Source organism: Felis catus, chromosome F1, assembly GCF_018350175.1.
Source record: "Felis catus isolate Fca126 chromosome F1, F.catus_Fca126_mat1.0, whole genome shotgun sequence".
In the NCBI taxonomy this organism is placed as follows: Eukaryota; Metazoa; Chordata; class Mammalia; order Carnivora; family Felidae; genus Felis; species Felis catus.
The window spans coordinates 53,988,831-54,008,622 of NC_058384.1; the positions used below are offsets into that span (position 1 = coordinate 53,988,831).

At 37.6% G+C, this 19,792-nt stretch overlaps 1 protein-coding gene across 14 annotated transcripts in view; it reads right to left on the minus strand.

Annotated features, from left to right (window-relative positions):
* Nucleotides 1-19,792, minus strand: part of ESRRG (estrogen related receptor gamma) — a 628,903-nt gene that overhangs the window by 51,553 nt on the left and 557,558 nt on the right. For 13 of the 14 annotated variants that reach the window (XM_019822195.3, XM_045048790.1, XM_019822196.3 and 10 more), the window contains 2 exons: nt 15,003-15,113; nt 11,203-11,385 (listed from right to left, as the gene is read on the minus strand). In XM_019822195.3, coding sequence (XP_019677754.2) covers nt 11,203-11,385; nt 15,003-15,113 — 294 coding nt within the window. The remainder of the gene's footprint in view (nt 1-11,202; nt 11,386-15,002; nt 15,114-19,792) is intronic. The other variant, XM_011291097.4, reaches the window with a different exon arrangement.

The window sequence follows — 19,792 nt, forward strand, 5'->3', positions numbered from 1 at the left end:
TCCGTGTTCTCCCACAAGAGGTTTATCTGAGTTACACTCACAGGCGAAACAACCTTCGGGAGTATATTCCTCTCTCAGGCATCCACATCTGTGTTGAAGATCCCCTGCCACTGGGCTCCACCACGACACAGCAAATCACAAGAATAAGTACAGCTGGACCTTCTTTTTTTTTTCTCCTAAAGTGCTGACCACATCGGGAGGGGTCCGTCTCTCTGTGATCTCCCAGCTGTTCCTTGCCCCCCTCTCCCTCCTCAGCCCAGGCCACCGTGTGCTGACTGGCTGAGGGGCCCGGCACTTCAGGTAATTAATCCTTTCCTAATGTAGGTTAAGCAGGTGTGCAGCCTCCTTCACACGGAGAGGAGGGAGCCGCTCTTCAGAGACACCCCTGGGGTGATCGTGTTTATTAATTGGGCTCCGATGACTCTAAAACCAGATAGGCTACGCTGCTGACCCGGACGTCCAGTTACCCACTCGCTTAATCTGAATCGAGTTGAAGAAATTGGTCCTTTCCCCTTTTTGATTTTATATTAGCAATTGGCAGTTATGGCTCAATGCCCATTTTGGCAATGAAAGTAGAATTTTCTTACCGGAAGCAAAATTATGTGATTAACGGAGACCGGTCAAAGTTTGGGATTCCCTAAGTTGAATGGACTGCTCAGAATCACCGAGGGGTGGCATTTACCCATTATATTTTCCTCTTTAAATCACAATGTATTAGCACTTTTTAACTCATAGAACAACAATATTGAAGTGCACAGTAAGAGATCCAAGTATAAATCGTAAGCTGAACGTTCCTTTCATGCGGAGTTTGTGTATTTTGTACTTGATTCCTGACTTTTGCTAGAGGGAAAAAAGAAACTTAGCAAAAATAGTAAAGAAAAAAAAAAGGTTTTGATGGCTTTAGAGAAAAAAAAAAACAGTTTCTTTTCTGGGAAAAAAAAATTTTCTTTAAAAAAATTTGTTATTTTGAGACAGTGAGTACAAGTGGGGGAGGGCCAGAGAGAGAACCTGAAAAAGAAACATTTTCTTAAGAAAAATATCAAGGCTGGGGCTCCGGGGTTGCTCAGTCAGTTGAGCGTCTGTCTTACTCTTGATTTTGGCTCAGATTATGATCTCATGGTGAAGACTGAGCCCTGGGTCAAGTCCCACAGAGCCACATACTCAGCACAGAGACTGCTTAAAATTCTCTCCCTCCCCTTCCCTCTGCCCCTCCCCCCCCACACTCATATGCACGTGAGTGGCTGTCTCACTCTCTCAAAATAAACAAATTTTAAAAAGAAAAATATCAAGGTTTTTATAAACAAATGGAGGTGTTATGTCTGTTTATCATATAGCATAAACTTCTTAGAAGTTTTTGTCAATTAAAGTGATTCTGGCAAGTTAAATAGGTTCTTTTCATTGGATTCTTCTACTTAATAGTCATTTATGACTGTTGAAAGTGGCCTGAATTGGGGAGGAAGTGGCTTGATTTTAGGGAAATCATATGCATATAGACAGAGGAGGGATAGTGTGATGATAACTGATGTGTAAAATGCCAAAATGGGTCACTGTGGATTTATTTAAAATAAATCAGATTTATTTAGGAAAGACAATAATAAATGTATAGAGTTAAAGGGAGAGTGCATTGACTATGGGGACCCTGGCTTTGGTTAATAAGGAAAAATCATACTGAACAGGAAAGAGGGAAAGGAACCAAATTCCAACTGTAAAATTCACCTTCCCCTTCTCCTTTCTCTACTCTGATAACCCCTCAACAGAAGCGATGCAACAGTCTATTAGGTCTTGATATCAAAAAATATTCCCTGATACTTTCACATCTTTAATTCCTCCCCAAGTGCCCCTAGTGAGTTCAGCTTTCCTTCCTTTGCTTCATCCACAGACCAGTACTATTTCTTTTTACACATCAAAACCACACTTTGTATCTTGAACCTGATGGTTACTTACTCACTGAACCTTGGTCTAACAAGGAAGTAGGCTGGCTTAGTTACACAAAAGAACACAGCCAAGGCTGACATTCTTGGAGAAAAGGCACACAGAAGAGCAAAGCTGCATGGCTTTTCTACACTGAGATTGTGATCCAAAATTATTTCAAATTCTCCTTACGGTGATGAAGTATTTCCATTAGCTATCACACACACACACACACACACACACACACACACACAGAGAGAGAGAGAGAGAGAGAGAGAAAGAGAGAGAGAGAGCTGTAAAGCACTAACACCTACAAGTTATTCTATTTTGTATAGGATAATTTTTGAATATTTCTTTTTCCAAAGTAATTAGGTTACTTCCTAGCCTGCATAAACTAATTTTGATATATACAATCCTGGATTACTAAGCTATTTTTATCTACAAAATATAATGTCTTGTACTAGAAATTCTGAATTCAGCTGAGTAATACTTATACCCTCTTGCAAAAAGAAAACTCAGCAGTTAAATTTTTTGAAGACATCACTTCTCTCTGTGTTTAAAAAGTGCTTTTAAATTACTCTGTATTCTATAGAAAACTGTTTCTCTGATGCTTGAAGTCTCCAGCTGCCACACAATTTATATCTCTTTCTTCTGCTCTTTGTTTTTCAGCCATTTTCCCTGAATGTCAAAGTCAATTTAGTGCATTTCACTTTGCTGAATAAATCAGAGGCGAAATCCTTGCTAAAAGTGAAAATTTGATTTGCTAAAAGGAGCTTAGGGCAACTATTAATCAATATATCCAGAGTGTCAAAGCCAAGGCCAGGATAGACATGCATTCATTTGGAGATTGGCTGAGGCAGATAAAGGGGGGCGCAGGGGAAAAAGTGCAACCAGCCCCAGAAGGGAGGTGGGGTTAGGGTTGGAGGGAGGGTCAAAAAGGAACAGAGAGAAACAGAACATGCCAGTGTCATGTTCTGCTCTTCTCCCTCAAATTCTTCATTTAGAGATAGAAAAAGATATTTTGATTCAGTATTTAAGCATATAGGAATTATACTAATTATAGCTGCTTTCATATAACAATTTCCTCCCAAGATACAAAAGTCTTTCTCTCTTTAACTCATCAAGTAGCCTTGAGAAGAAGAGACAAGTCAGAAGTAACAGCTCCATTGACAAACTGAATTCCAGAACAAAAAGAGCTGGGCCAGGTTTATAGGAGGTCAATAGTTTGATAAACCTCGGGTATTTCAGGTTTCTGAAAGATCATGATAGATAGTAATCCAAATGACTGGACTCATCCTGTCACCTCATCATTCAAAGACTTTAACAATTACCAAGAACTTGCCTGAAAATGATATCATATTTTAGGACATAGTACATATAGACATCTTTAACATTCAGAAATTTAACACTGTTGTTTTCAAAAGTATACCAAGTAATCTCTCCCTATGTAAGCTGGCTCAATTAAAATCTTTAATCGCTTCTATTGTCTTAGTATAAAATGTTATTTCCTTAGCGTGACAATCAAGATTCTTCATAATGGGGTCCTTGCTTTTGTGTCTAGCCTCATGCGGCTCCTTCCATGCTTCCATGTGACTCTGTGTAAGAGCACCATCACAGCCCACATCGTGGAGTTCTAGTTGTCGATTCATCTTTCTAATCACCCACTACCCTGGGAGGGTCGTAAAAGCAGAACTTGTGCTTTATTCATACTCATGTGTGTATCTTTTGTGCACACTGCCTGACACAGAGCTCACTAAATACTTTATGGAAGGAAGGGAGGAAGAGAGGGAGGGAGGGGGGAAGGGAGGGAGGGAGAAAGAGGGAAGAAAGGAAAGAAGGAAGGAAGGAAGGAAGGAAGGAAGGAAGGAAGGAAGGAAGGAAGGAGGGAGGGAGGGAGGAAGGGAGAAAGGGATTCAAGGTTAAGTGGTGGAACTAACATTTTGATATTTGGTGTGGTTGAAAGTCTCTTGGCTCACCTCTATTCCAGTTTACCTGTAACTCTCAATCAAATTCAATGGCCAGTGAATCCAAACAGGAGTAAGGGAGGGGGAGCATCCGATTTTAGCAACCAATCATTGAAGGAATTCTTCAACTATTCAGGTGAGTAATTAAACAGCAATTGCCTTGTTTCATCAAAATTTGTGATCAGGCATATCTAGGGTACACTATTAGTCAAATGCCTTGATTTTCACTGAGTGAAGGTGTGTCACACATTTCCTTTTTTAATTCATCCTCCTTTCCTTTAATCTTGTATTTTGTAAATGCACAGACAGAATTTAAAGATAGGGTAAATATGTTACATTCACCTAAATTTGTTATGACATGTAGATAGGTAACCTGGAACAAATAAGATAGTACATTGGTGTGGGGGAAGGGGGGTTGATAAGGATGGGGAAGAAAGACATAATGAAGCTATGGGTAAAAAGTCATGTATGTTGAATATTCTATGAGTACAAGTCCCATTAACAGTGTGAGTCAAACTTCTGACTCTCAAGTTTGTTCATATATAAAGTGGGGATCATAAGAATAAAGCCTACCCAGAGAATAACAGAATTGTTACGAGTAACAACTTAATGTTTGTGAAAGCACTTTGTAAACATTAAATCACTGTATAGATGTCAATTGTTTTTGTATTCAAAGCTTAACCTCAGTAAAAGGAAATAATCACATATATATGTACATACACATGCATATATATTTATGTAGACAGAGATACATGATTCAGGGTAGAGATCACATCATGTTAATCTTTTATATTTCCCATAGTACCTAACATAGTGTTAGGTACATAGCAGCAACTCAAATACTTAAATTGTACTCAATGAGTACTATGAAATTATGATTCCTCTTTGATTAGAGGTATACAACAGCATGGCTATTATAGATGGCAAACATAATTTAGGGACACCTAGTAATGGAGCGTAAGTAATGCTGGAATAGAGATCACGTGAGCACAGGTAATTCAGCATGGTTACAGAACAGGCATTAGGTCACAAACAGTGGCGCTGAGTGGTGGCAATAAGTCACTATAAGCAACTGTAACCATGTTTGGGTTGTCTAGGATCTTTCCATCTCAGTCTAGGAAAACCTGTGACTTCTTGATTGGTCTATTTTTTTTTCTTCTTTTTTTTTTACTTCTAGCAAGGGTAGCTGCAGAAAATGAAAGACCTTAGGTGACCTTTCAGATTATTTTTTTCATAACATAGTTTTCAACTTACTGGTTCCTATTTCCTTATCACAGTCGTGATCTCAGGAACTGATAAACATTCAGTTATTTTAGGTTTGGCCAAGAAGGATGAACTAGATTATTTAGATGCTAATGATCCTGCCCACCTAAGATAGAATGATGACAGTATCCACACAAAGATCCCTTTGGTCAAAAAGTTTCCATCCAACCTTTGCATTACAACTGAGGTTTACTGTGACTATTTTTGGAAATGGATTTTATTAAACTGACTTTTTAGATCACTTGGTTTTCGTTGCAATAAAATGACAATCTATGTGCAGTATCTCAGAAACTACAATGAACACTGAATATTTTACATTTAGATCATGCTTTGTAATTTGCAAATTAATTATACATATGTGTTTAATTTGCATGTGTATTCTTTCCCTCATTTGATTCTCACAATATAACTAATGGCTAGAGCAATTAAATAACTTACAAAAAATTACTCAACTACAGCTTAGGCTGTCTGATTTTACTTTTAGGTTTATTGCACCCATAAAAACCACAACTATAGGTACACAGGTGAAGAAATATCAGGTACATGAAATATTACTTCCAAATGTTTGGGAATACTTAATAGTATTATTAAGCCAAGGCTTCGAGTCTTAAATTTACATTTTCTACACTTAAATAAAAGACTCGATTACTTCATAGTTCTGAAATCATCAAGTTACATATGCAAAAGAAAATTAATCCTGAGAAAAGAGGCTGTAATCACTTCAATTCATTCACAGCAAAGTAGAAATTACAACTACATGTCAATTTGGTTATGGGATGGGGTAGAGAGTGGAGCCTCAGGGTCAATGAACAGTTTTGGGCTATGCATATTTCAATCAACTAATCAATAAAAATATTTATCAAATGTCAGTGATATAGATACAGAACAGAATATTAGGTGCTACTTATATATGATATAACTCTCAGTCAACCATGCCCTTGACCTGCACATCAAACCATAATCACACACACATATACACACGTGGAAACATACTTCATGTTACAAATGGAAGCATAATCTTATGGTAATTATTTCCACCACACTTTTTTTTTTTTTTGGTGCTTTTTTGCCCATATCATTATCACTTAATGGTGCTACCAGTTTTAGGTAAGTAATGGGCATTTTAAAAACCTCCACAACTTTGAGGGTGCCTGGGTGGCTCAGTCAGTTGAGCATCCAACTCTGGATTTCAGTTTAGGTCACGATTTCAGGGTTCCTGGGATCGAGCCAAGTCCTATGTTGGGCTCCGTACTGAAAGTGCGGAGCCTGCTTGAGATTCTTTCTCTCCTCTCTCCACTACTCCCTCCCTTCCTCTCTCTCTCTCTCAAAATTAATAAATAAATAACTTTAAAAAATATTTTAAAAATTAAAAAAATAAAAACCTCCACAACTTTGGTTGGCAGATGCCATAATCTTAAAAAACTGGTCTCCATAGAAGAAAATGCATTAGAACAACAGATAGATTTTTAAACAGTATCATTAGCAATAAATGTTCAAAATATTCTTGGGTATTTGCCCACAAAATTTACATCCTAATGTAGAAATAACTTATACATCTTCTTTAGAGATTTGTCATTTCTAGAAAAATCTCAATACTTCTGTTGAGAAAAATATACAAATCCCAACTCAATGAGCAATTTTTGATATATTCTTCTAACGGATTGTTTTTACAAAAAATATTTCAGTGTAAATGAAAAACACTGGTTTGTAATCTTTAGATTTCTGTTTCTTACATGAATAAACTATCCATAAAGACTGTTTTCTCACATTATCTTCCTAGTGTGGTTTTCCTTTACAGCTTAGTATTTCCTGCCTTCACTGAGCATGAATAAAAATTAGAGTTTTTTGTTTGTTTGTTTGATGTCATTACAATAAATACCATTTTATAAATGTGACTAAGAGGCCCCGAACTTATGCCGAGCCCTCTCGTTCAGTAGGACAGCTGTTTAATTTGTCATGTTAAAAATAAAGAAGCCTACCTGAAAACTTACCATATATGATAAAAGAAAAAAACGTTCTAAAATATATTCATTCACTTAATTGTTCAAATACCCTTCCATTCTTTTAAAGTGAACTGTCGGATGAGACCCATAATATATTTAAGCCACTTATATAGGTCAGCTAATATGGGTTATGCTTTTTTAAGCACCATCTGACTAAGCACATTCTGCATTTTGCTAACAAAGTAACGGTACATAATAATATTTTAATCAACCACAAAGAACAATAATAGATCTGACTGCTGGGCTGATAATCGTCTTATCACACCCTGTGAAACCTAGCTCTAATATTTGACGGAGCCTCCATTACTTGGCAGCCCATTCTAAAAAAAGGCCAACAATGGGGAGAGAATGAAGTGGAGTGTGCAGTAAGTCCGTATCTACATAAAAGAGATTAGAGGCGACAGCGTTCCATTTTACAGCTCAATCATATTGTGTTAGCATGCGCTTATCCGAGCGCGGACGAAATTGAAAGAGAAATAAAAAAGAGTCAGGCAGATAGGAACCAGAAAAGCGAGGCATGAGCAATTTCCAAGGATATAAAAGGATGCTAATGGCGGGGCCCTGTCATTCTTAAAAAGGGCTATTAGGGCACCATCATCTGTTCTTGTGCCCTTATGCTCCTCCAACTAAAGTCAAGCATTTTCTAAAGCCCTTGTGATCTTTTTTCTTCTATAGATAAAGTATGGTCATGTTTTGTAAGAACACACTTTTCCATTTATATGATTTATTAAAGTAAGTCAACTAATTCGATTTACTGATAGAAAAAAAAACACTCCATATGTATTTTCTTCAATATTTTCTTTTGTTGAATTCTTCATTTTTTTATGTAGCAAAAGCAAGGATACAAGAGTACATTCCCAGCAGTGTAGAAAGGCTACTGATCTTATCTTAGATGCTAAACTTAATTTTTGAAGTGTGTGTATGTGTGTGTGTGTGTGTGTGTGTGTGTGTGTGTGATTATACAAACTGAGAGCAGCATAAAGAGAGCAGAGGCTTAAATTTTGGTATTAAAAAATATTTCATTTTAATTTTAACATAACTTTAAAATGCTTAAGACAAAGACAGGTGGAATTTCTGTTCTGATTTGGCTTTAATTCAGGCTCTGACCCCAGTTATGAGGACTGGGTCATGTTATCAGGAACACGATTTTACTTCTATCATGGCACAAATGTGACCTTAATCTTTATATTCTCTTTGTCTCCCTCCCTCCCCACCAGTCCCCCATCCCAGACTCCACACTGCTGCTCTGCCCAACCTCCCTGAACTCGGGGTACACCAGCACTCTAAGATCAGAGCATCCTCTTCCTCTACCTCAAAACACTGCATGGCACACTCATTATTTAACAATTTAAAAGAATTCAGTTAATTCTTGTTCAGCTAATCCTTTTCTGAAAAGCCAACCCACTCCTTGCAATCATTTAAAACACCCTGAGGGTATCGGGAACACCAGAGCTGTGGAACACCAGAGCTGTGAATCATCACTTCACAGTGACCTCCTCTGGCATTTGCTATGGAGAGAGAATAACGTCAGTCCCCACCGATTCTAAGCCTCAGCTTAAGACTGAACACATAATCGTATAGTAATTGTTTCCACCACTGGAAATGCTGTTACTCATAGTTATTTAAAGTTACTGTCTTCACAAAAGTCACTAGAGCCCCTTTACTGTGACAAGTTCCTTTGTAAGCTGACATTTCTACTTAGATGCACAACTGGACCCACAAATTTATCACTGACTTTCCCTTACCAGAGAGCACTGTAAGGAGTTGTTGCCTTTTATTGGTCTTTATTATGGGATGTCTGAACAATATTAAAGGATTGGTTTAACATGTATCTCAATTCAGGGAGAACTTGGGCAGAGTTCTCTGAAATAATGGGTGGTTTGGAGTCATAGTTACATGGTCTTTCATGTCGTTATCAATAACATTAACATTATTATCATTAGTATTCTGAAATGGTTCTGTGAAATGCAGTCAACTGGGTCTCCTGACTCTACTCCAGGAAGCAATGCTGAATATATGCTTTGATGGTACCGGATACGTTTGTGATTCTGTGTAAGTGTTTTTACCTCTTTATGCTTCAACTGTCCCTAGCTATGAATCACAGATAATACTACTCGATTCCCAGGTGAGAATAACAGTTCTCAGTTGGGAAGCTGGGGCACAGTTTTGCTTGCCAGCGGACATATGTCCGTACCTGAGGACATTTTTGTTTGTCACAACTCAAGGGGACTAGTGGTAGAAGCCAAGGAAGCTTGTAAGCACCCTCCCATGAGCGGGAAAGTCCCCCACAACAAAGGATAATTGGTTCCAAGTGTCAACAGTGTCAAGGCTGAGAAGCCCTGCGTTAGAATAACGATATTTTAAATATGTGAGTATAGGTAGGTGTGCCTGGCTGGCTCAGTCAGTAGAGAGTGCAACTCTTGATCTCAGGGTTGTGGGTTCGAGCCCCACATGGGGTGTAGAGATTACTTAAAAATAAGATCTTTTTTAAAAAATTTAAAAATAAAATAAATAGCTGAGTATATGTGTGTGTGTGTCTCTGTTTATATAAAATAATAAAATATGTAAATACGAATGATATATATTGATTATCTTCAAAAGGGTCTGTGGATACTTCAACAGATGTTAGCTTTTGTTTCTTTTTGCTTTAAAACACTTCAACACACTTTGCATCCGGATAAGTCAGAAAAGTCTTCATACATTGTTTAAGCGAATTCTGACATTTCCTAGTGCTACAATTCCCAAATGTCTCAACATCTTTCAGCATATCCTCTATTCGTTTTTCTAGAAGTCACACGAGTGTGATTACAATCGAAGTGCAATATCAACTATCCAGATGATCAAATGCTCCTCCTTTCACATGCAGTAACCCTCGTATAGGTATCTTCCAAAGAACACACTCAAGCTCACCTATTTAACTAGTTTTGACTTAATTTGGGGTGCTTTATTAGCAAACAGTGTAAGACAAAGTAGCTAGTATAATACAGAGTGATGTTTAAATTAGTTTACAATTTGCTTGGCCTCATCTAGAACTGCACCGAACAAAGCCATTCAGAAATGTCAGCTGTGTTCCTAACCACTGTAACAAATTGTCGCCTGAACGCTGCACACCTAATGACTTCAAATTAGCTTCACTGCGATATCGCCTGACAGTTCGTTACGACTGTTAGCAACATAGCTGGCGTATCATGACCAAGAAATTGGTTTCAGTGTGGGCTGGGAAAGGGACTTCCATCAATTTGATTAAAGAAATTACTGTAGCATTCAAAGCATAAAGACAAACTAGTTTAAGGAGACAGAAATAAGTTAACTGTGCCAGGAAACCAGTGCGCATCATTCAAAAACTTGTTTCTTAACTACCTGAAGATCAAAGTTCAAACAAACAAATAACAAACAATTCAAGCAGACTACTAAAATTCTCAAAACTTGTGACCAGCTCTAGGTTTATGGGTGGTATGGGATTGGCCAAGAAAGCAAAGTAATAGGCTACTTTCAAATACTACTTTTAAGTTACCGTATGAGAAACTGTATGATGTCAATTTAATATTCATTTTTACAATCTGTGTTCAAATCCATGGGAAATAGTAAATGTCAACCAAAGCAGAGCTTATAAATACAAATAGCAATTCAGTGTAAATAGCCACCACGAACAACAGAATGAGTTATTCTGAACAGAAAAAAAAGGTACATTAGATAACTGCTGACAAAGACATTGTTTTAAGTGAAAAGAAAAAGCAGAAGTATCTCCTGAGGGGAAAGGTCAGAATTTTAAGAGGAATAAAGACATATTTTTTTAAAGATACATTCTTCTTTATCTTATATTGGCAATAGTGCCTTTGCATACGAAGAAAATAACAAGTGTCCGAGGTGCTACAGACATAGAAAGGTTTATGATTCGATTAGGATCAGCAAAGCTCTAAATTAAGTATGATAAAAACAAATGTAGAGGTTAAAACCATACTAATGAGAAAATTTTGAATTTGTCTAAATCTACATAGGCAACCTAGGGAATCATTGCAACCTTTTCTGTTTCATTTTTTTTTTCTTTTCAGAAAATGTACCTGGAATATGCTTCGCCCATCCAATGATAACCACCAACTCTCGGTCAGCCAAGTCACACAGTGTAGTGAGGGCTTTGATGTCACTGTCAGGGACCGTAGGGTCAGGCATGGCATAGATCTTCTCCGGTTCGGCCACCAACAAATGTGAGACAATCTTGTTATCTGCAGAATCAGACCAGAGCACTACAAGATCACTAGTAGCATCATCCCTGTTTCACAAACCCTAAAGTATGCCGCATCTTGAAAAATAATTCAAATTGTCTACAATAAACCCCAAATATTCTATTTACGTTTCAATCTATATATAGCAAACAGTGTTCGGGAAAACTCATAGCAAGAAATAAGCCACTGCAGTTGTAACAGAATGTATTCCTTTCTTCTTTGCTCTACCTGCCTTTGCTGGAATGAAGCATCTGTCCTGTAATGAAATTTTTTATAGCAAACAGATCAGAGAAGTTAGATGCTTTCTAGGTTTGCTCTTTGATTCTTAAGTGGGATTTCGGGAAGCAGATTAAATAGTATACAACATCTTTAAAATAAAAATCCACAATGAGCCACTGAACTGTAGAATATAATGTGGAAGGCAGAGAACTACCAGTGCCCAGAGTCGTAATGGGCACGAAAGTCATTAATTGTCTTAATTCTTTTAAAGAAGAGCAAAGGTCAGAGCCCTTCTGCCTGGGTGAATTACTGACTATATAACTCTATCTCTGTGGGATGCATTAAATAGGAATTTCTCTCCTTTCTCTCCCTCCCCACACACCCAGCCAATCTTTCAAATATAGCCAATATCAGTTTCCAGAAAACTACTCCTACTTAAAGGGGACAATATTTTCTCTTTGGAGCGCCTAATTCTTTAATCCTCTATTTTTATCTTTTGTCTTTAGCTCATTCTCTGGCTCAGATTTATCTGTCTGAAATTTGTGATATATGTTTTTAAAATCCTTCATAAAATAAACACTAGAGACAAATGGAAAGCATCACATCAAATGTGTTTTATTGCTTAGGGGCATGTGAGAGTTTATGGAAGGGCTGTAAAGCCTTGCTAACAGAATGATTTTTCTTGTTGGCCCTATTTTCAATTTCTATGTGTAGCTTTAGAGTTTGTACTTTCTTCTAAATTAAGAGATACAAATGGGTAAGAATAAACCCAAATATTTTTATGCTCTATGTACTACTATTACTCTAGAAAACCAGGGCATTAAATGGGACTTTTGTGAGCAAAGCCAAAGTTTCCTCTGTGTTTACTAGATAATTTTCCTTTCATTATTAACTATTTAACCCATCATTAACTTCTTAACCCTAAATGAAAAGACTGCATATTTCTTAGAATTGAAAACGTAGCATGTGTTTTGGTCTTCTTTAATGAAATGACAAGGAAATTATCCAAGCTATAATTAGCAATTTTTCTAACATTTAAAAACTTTATTATTATGGCTGCTTTAAGAATTACATTTATTGCAAATCATCAACAGATAACCGTTCATTGGCAGGAATATTCAATTATCACCAAATTGAAAATGCAGATTGGGGAGGAAATATTCCCAAACACCATATTTTGTAGGAAAAAAAATAAAATTAAATACAGATTCTTTTTTTTTTATCTTTTACGATCTGTGAAGAATGGCATTTGTTTCTTGTATATGCTATGGAAACAACACCCTGTATGTTTAGTTACGCTTGGAAAAGTTTCAACTTTCATTGCTCTGACAATGCGACAAACCTGTCAGCAACCACTGGATTCTCAGCATTAGAAGAAAATGCAACATTTAACAAAGGGCACAGAAATGTACCCAAAGAAAATCCTGACTCTACTTCCTTTAGTACTGAGAAGATGGTACTTGTTTTACCCAAGTCAGTGGACTTGACCGGAAGGGTTAGAGAAATTTGGCTGAAGCGAAGAAATTCCCATTATTCGGAAAATGGAATAGCCGACAGCACTGTTTCTAGGTAAATCTTATTTAATGTTTCCCTAATTAGAATCAATAGAACCCAATTTTCATTCTTGGGCTTTTGTAGTACACAAACAATCAGTCAGGGTCCAGAAATCTCCCTGAGCCACTCTCTCAGCAAAGCCCAGGCACAGCCTCTTGACTTATCTGACAGGATCTGAAAATTAAGTTTTATAAATGTTTGTTACAAAAACACACTAATTGGATGGACTAAGGGAAATTAACACAGAGGCCTTGAGATAATGAGTAATGATTTATTAGGAGTCCTCTTTATCTCAGACAAATGGAGCTCACTGAAATTGCTATAATCTTCTTAAAGGTACTTGACAAGCCACTTCCCAATTTCTCAGGTTTACGCCGAAAACCATAGATGTTCCTCTATCAGGTAGACTTACAAACGGGCTGGTGCTCATTTTTCTCTCAGAAGAGGAAATTATCAATGGTTTCAGTCAATGTTCGTGCAAAATGAATGAGAAATGGGCAGACTGTGTAATATTGAGCCTAGGAAACTAACCCCAACGAAATTAAGCATTAGTGTTTATTGCATTTTATTGTATTATCAGAAAGTTTTTTATTATAATGTGCAAAATCTGCTTAATGCAGTCCTAGATTGTATTTGCAGAATGCCAACCAGCTTATGCAGGCTGAGGAGAAGATGCCAGATTGGACAATTGAAGGTATAATCAACATAATGTTTTTTGGAAAGGCAAAAGGAAACTATGCCATATGTTCACTTAAGCTTTAATTTTATGTAAAACTGGTTGTTTTTCCTTTGACATAGCTAAAATGTCCTTTCATTTACAGTTCAGGGTCTGTTTTATTTATTTAACAGATCCCCATATGCTCACATGTATGATGCACAGCAGCGACCCCTCCTGGAGAATCTGAATTAGAAGCGGACACTTTCTCTTCCCTTGAAAGCAGATCAAAAATTACCCGTGTGTCTTCCCACAACTGCTCTGGATGCAGCTTCCTCTGGTTAAGTGCTGGTTGTGTCTTCTGAGACAAAGACAGCTAAATGTGAGAACCGTTTCCATCAAAGCACTTCTCAGTGCCTAGTACGAACTCTAGGCGTAAATATCCTAGGAGGTTAGCTCTGTTGTGCTAGAACTATGAACTGATTTTTCAGAAAATGGGATGCAGTTATTGCCTCCATCTATATCCCGGCTCTTTTTAGTTAATGACAAAGAGAATGGGGCTTGCATTTTAGCAGTGTACCCATCATCCTTTCAAATTGCAATCTGGCATTATAAAACCATGGACTCTTTAAAAACAATTCGTAAGGCCCATAAGGGCATCTGAGATGGAACCACCAACCTATGCTTGTTATTAGTAGGGCCTATTCTTGTTTTAATCTATTGCTAGCTATTGTGTTAACCTTCCATAGCTCCAAATTAATGAGGCTCCTAATGTATTTTCATTGGGAGGTTGAGCAGTCAAACTCATTTAGTTAGTGAAAACTACAAAAATCACTTTCTTGTGAAATCTGAAACTAACAGCTCCAATGAACTAATGATTACAGTATGATCCATTTTATGTACCTCTGAAAATAAAGATAACCAGAAAATGTAAAATTCTCACTATATAAGCTATGCCTTAATATGCTTATGCTTCTACAAAATGACTACGTGAAAAAAAGGTAGGGGAGAGAAACCATAGGGAAAAAAATAGATAATTAGCTGAGTTACCGTTGCTCCTAAAAAGCAATTCTTGGGAACAGAGCCACGGCCCCCAACAAAGACAAGTCTCCTTGGAGTCAGTGGGGATGGGTATGCCAAAACGGATATACATTGAGCCAACTGGGAGGATTCCGTGTGTTGGAAAGCCAGACATGTCTGCTGTACTTACATGGCTTTTTGGCTGGCTGAACCAGCTGAGGGTTCAGGTAGGGGCTGTTCTCCGCATCTATTCTGCGCTTGTACTTCTGCCGACCTCCGCGTACTCTGTCAAGGCGCACCCCTGCGGGCAAAGACAGGCACTGGCTTACTCCTGAGGTATCCATCTTTGAGACCGATCAAATACATGGAGTATCACCCGTGGGTGCTATGGAGACCGACAGTAGAACCCAGAATGATCCAGAGGTGTTGGGAGAATGTAAAGAGGGGGTGACTAAACCAAAATTGCCAGTAATTAGAAACCAAATCCAGCAGAGAGTAACAGACCTGAAAAACATTTGATGCAAGGCCATCAAAGTCCCATTTGCACACCAAAGAAAAGGCACATTTCCACGGGAATTAATACAAAGCAACTGTTACTTGGTACTAGCCTAGTTTCTCAAATCAAAGACAGTGGCAAGCTGATCCTCTTCATCAGTCACCAGTGAAAGCTCAATTCGTAAGAGCTATCCGACCCGCCCTGGTCCACCAGAAGGCTCAATACGGCCCCGTGGAATTGAGCTGAACTGCAAACGTGTGCATGCCGTGGAGAGGTGGGATGACACTCCGTAAGAGGAGATGTTCCATACTCTAATGTCACCATGTCTCAGAGGAGAACGTCATTTATATTTTTGGCACACGTTTGTATTTTCTTCCAGATGAGAGAAAACCGGGACTGGACACAGGACAGACAAAAGGAGCTTCCTGAAAGAATTCAGAAGGCTTGGACGTCGAAGGAAGGCTATGTTAGTGAGGGAGAGCTGAAGGGTGAAGCTAGAAAAGGAGGTAAAGCCGACAGGTATTTAGTAAATACCCAAAGAGTGAGGAGTTGGGTCAAGGTTCAGAGAGTTTTTGCTGGTACTGGACTTAAAAGATTGAGCGAAGAGGCAAAAGGTTAAGAAAGGAATTAAATATAAATGTTTCATATGTGGGGGAGTGGTGAGCTGAGCTTATTAATAACTTGGTTTCCAATCTGCAATTATGAAGTTTAGGACCGGACCATATAAACCTTTATCTAATGAAGAAGTGGCTTGGGAGTAAGAGCAAGGAGAGAGACGGACTCTGATATTAGGCTGCACCTTAATTGATAAAACGGTATAACATAATCCGTTAACAAATTTAAGCAAGTAATTCACTGTACATGTTTTGGCATTTCTCAAAATGTTTAGAAAACAGATTTCGTTTAACAGCATCATCAGTATTATTATTTTACTGAAAAGGCCTCTCAGAGCCTTTAATATGCAAATGACCTCTGCAAAACTCTCAGAAGGAGATACAGCCTATGCGATGTTCTGCAAATCAATTTAACCAAAGATCCTGTTTTTGGACTATTTAGTAACATCATGTATAACATGTGAATGGTGGGTTCTCTGTGTTTTACGAAACCGTTTGGGAAAGGCTGATACAGCTCTAGGGAATCCTGAAGTGAATACATACACTCGAATGTTCAGGATTACTTAATTCAACCACGAGATAAAGTAAAACACAATTTTTCATATTAGCTTAATAATACTGCTTTAAGAGTTGACTATCTTTTCATGAAACACAGAAACATATGCTTGGTTCTAGATAAAGCCTGAAATGTCATACTGAAATATCAAAGCAGAGTTTAAAGGAAATCAGGAGACAACTTCAAGAGCAATTAAGTAGGTTTCCACAGCAAATTTCACAAAACAAAGAAATTAGTACAGTGTCTAAGTATTTACTGAAAATAGTAGCACACGTGAGTTACAAAGAAGCTGTTTTTCTTACTGCTGCCTTAAAAAAAAAAGTCTATTTATTTTGAGAGAGAGAGGGAGAGAGACAGCGAGCAGGGGAGGGGCAGAGACAGAGAGACAGAGAAACCCCAGCAGTCTCCAAAGCGGTCAACGCAAAGCCCAATGCGGGGCTCGAACCCACAAACTGTGAAATCATAACTAGAGCCCAAAGCAAGAGTTGGAGGCTTAACCGATTTAGCAACCCAGGTACCCCTCCCTATTGCTGTTTTTTTTTTTTTTTCAACGTTTATTTATTTTTGGGACAGAGAGGGACAGAGCATGAATGGGGGAGGGGCAGAGAGAGAGAGGGAGACACAGAGTCAGAAACAGGCTCCAGGCTCTGAGCCATCAGCCCAGAGCCTGACGCGGGGCTCGAACTCACGGACCGCGAGATCGTGACCTGGCTGAAGTCGGACGCTTAACCGACTGCGCCACCCAGGCGCCCCCCTACTGCTGTTTTTAAAGTACTTTCTGCCTAGAGTAGAGTTTTGTTCCCTTGTTCATCTGATTTTAAGTGTAGAAAAGTTGGTGGAAAAGAAACTGCAGAACTGGGATACTACGCTTCTTCCCATTAGGATGCTGATTTTGTAGAGATAAATGGTAGAGTACAAAGAACAGAAATACTTAATCAAAATGTAAGGCTACTAAAGTTTAAAATACTGTAAATTAAACACTGTAAACAAAGATTCTACCTCTATTGCACTTGAGGGCACATAGGTTTAAACCACAATCTCTCATTAGTAAGGAAAACACACAAATGATACTTTGTGTTAAAAAAGAAACAGGTATCTACAAAAAAAATGAAGATGGTTCAAGGGAAAAAATAAAGATATTAAAAATCACCAAATAAGAGTAATTTAATGTAATTGTTGTAACTACTCCTATTTTATAGAAAGTTTCTTGGATTATCTAGTCTAAAATGTATTGCCTTGCATCTATCAAAAAGCAGTATGTATCATCCATTTCTATATCCCTATCAGTTAGTCCCTTGTCTATAATAATGATATTGTGAAAAGACTGAAGATCCCCCCTTTAATGTCTCCAACTATAACATAGTAATTTATTCCTAAGTATTATAAGAAAAATAAGTTAAAAAAAATAAAGCAGGGGAGCCTGGGTGGCTCAGTCGGTTGTGTCTGACTCTTGATTTCGGCTCAGATCATGATCTCACAGTTAATGAGTTTGAGCCCCATGGGGCTCCAGCCTGGAGCCTGCTTGGGATTCTTTCTCTCTGCCCCTTCCCTGGGCACACACACTCTTTCTCTCTCTCCCAAAATAAAGAAATACATTTAAAAAAAGAAAATAAAGCACAGTTTGCAAGTCAGATAGTTAAGTTTTTTTCTGGCTCTTTTATTAACCGGCTTTGTAAACTTTGATGAGTTCCTTAACCTATCTGTTTTTCCAAAGATAAGATAGACATAAAGACAATATCCTTCCTGCTGTCTTTCTGTAAGGACTCAATATTGTATTTATATAATGTGTTAATATGTTTGGATATTATACATATGCATCATTAAAATATTTTATAAACCTTAAAATGCCAAGGAAAATAAGGAAGTTGTCATTTTATCATTGTTTTGTTGTTGAAATATTGCTGTATTACTTTATTGAAATATATTTTGCATCCTGATCATTTATTAAAAATCTATTCCCATGGAGTTTGACAGTCTACCTTGCCTCAATTCTGAGGGAAATAGACTGAGGTATGATGGAGTGGTAAGAGAATTCAAAGGATACAAGACAAATAATGATACTCATTTGATGTCGAAGAGATTTATAGAAATATTTGGTCCCATTCTATTTACTGTTCATCCTTGTCATTAATAATATCATTTAGGTATGTAATTATTTTAGACTAGATACAGAAGCTAATCCAAATTTTATAAAAAATAAGGATGCTACCCCTGAGTTTAACTGCACACAATACAAGGTAGACAACTGATAATTATCCAATTAACCTAATGTATTTAAAAGTCTCCAAATACTTTATTTTTTTAAATGTTTATTTTTGAGAGAGACAGAGAGACAGACAGACAGAGTGTGAGTGAGGGAGGGACAGAGAGAGAGGGAGACACAGAATCTGAAGCACGCTCCATGCTGTCAGCACAAAGCCCGTCAGGGGGCTCGAACCCACGAACCATGAGATCACGACCTGAACCAAAGTCAGATGCTTAACCACTGAGCCACTCAGGTGCCCTCCAAACTGTTTAGCAGAAACAAAGAAAAACAACACTATGTATGACCAGGACCTGGGAAATCCAGACTCGCCATAACAAGATATCAATCTAATTGGAATATATCCACTGAAGGTGACAAAGCCTGTCTTTTTACTTCTTTAGTACCTGAAATACAAAAAAAAAAAAAAAAAAAAAATCTGTCTGGACTTCGCTTGTAACTAGTTTCGGAAAAGTTGAAAAGTAAGATTTTTTCCCAGGAAATAAGATACCCACAATGTTCAATGTTTGACAGGTTTTGAAGTTAATTAAGGCAATTGGAGTTTCTATTCATGTGGAGACTGCTTTTTAAAAAAAAAAAAAAAAAGATTTTAATAGTTGGCATTACCTACCAAGTAGAATGTTTCACATTGCTTCTTCTTTCAAATACTGCAAGTGCCTACCTTGCCACAAGGGAATTACAAATCTTCTACATTGTCAGAATTTACAAAATTGAGAAAGCAAGAAGAGGGCAAGGAGGAAAAAAATACGCCGTGAGGCAAATAAACGCCAAAAGAAGTGAAACAGTTCAACACAAGGTCTTCTTAGGTCAGCTCATTTTAAGTCTACATTTTATGCCCAAATGCAAATTTTTATAATATTATATAGTCCAAAGTCAAAAGTATTTTTCACATTTTTAATAGCACAAAGTCAGAGACATTTCATAGGATAATAAAAAATCTCCCCTTCAGAGAATTATACAAGGATACCCTAGCCTACCTTCCTATATTAAAGACCAGCCTTTTACAATGTTGTTCGCAAAGGTTTGCTAAAAATATTAATTACACAGACTC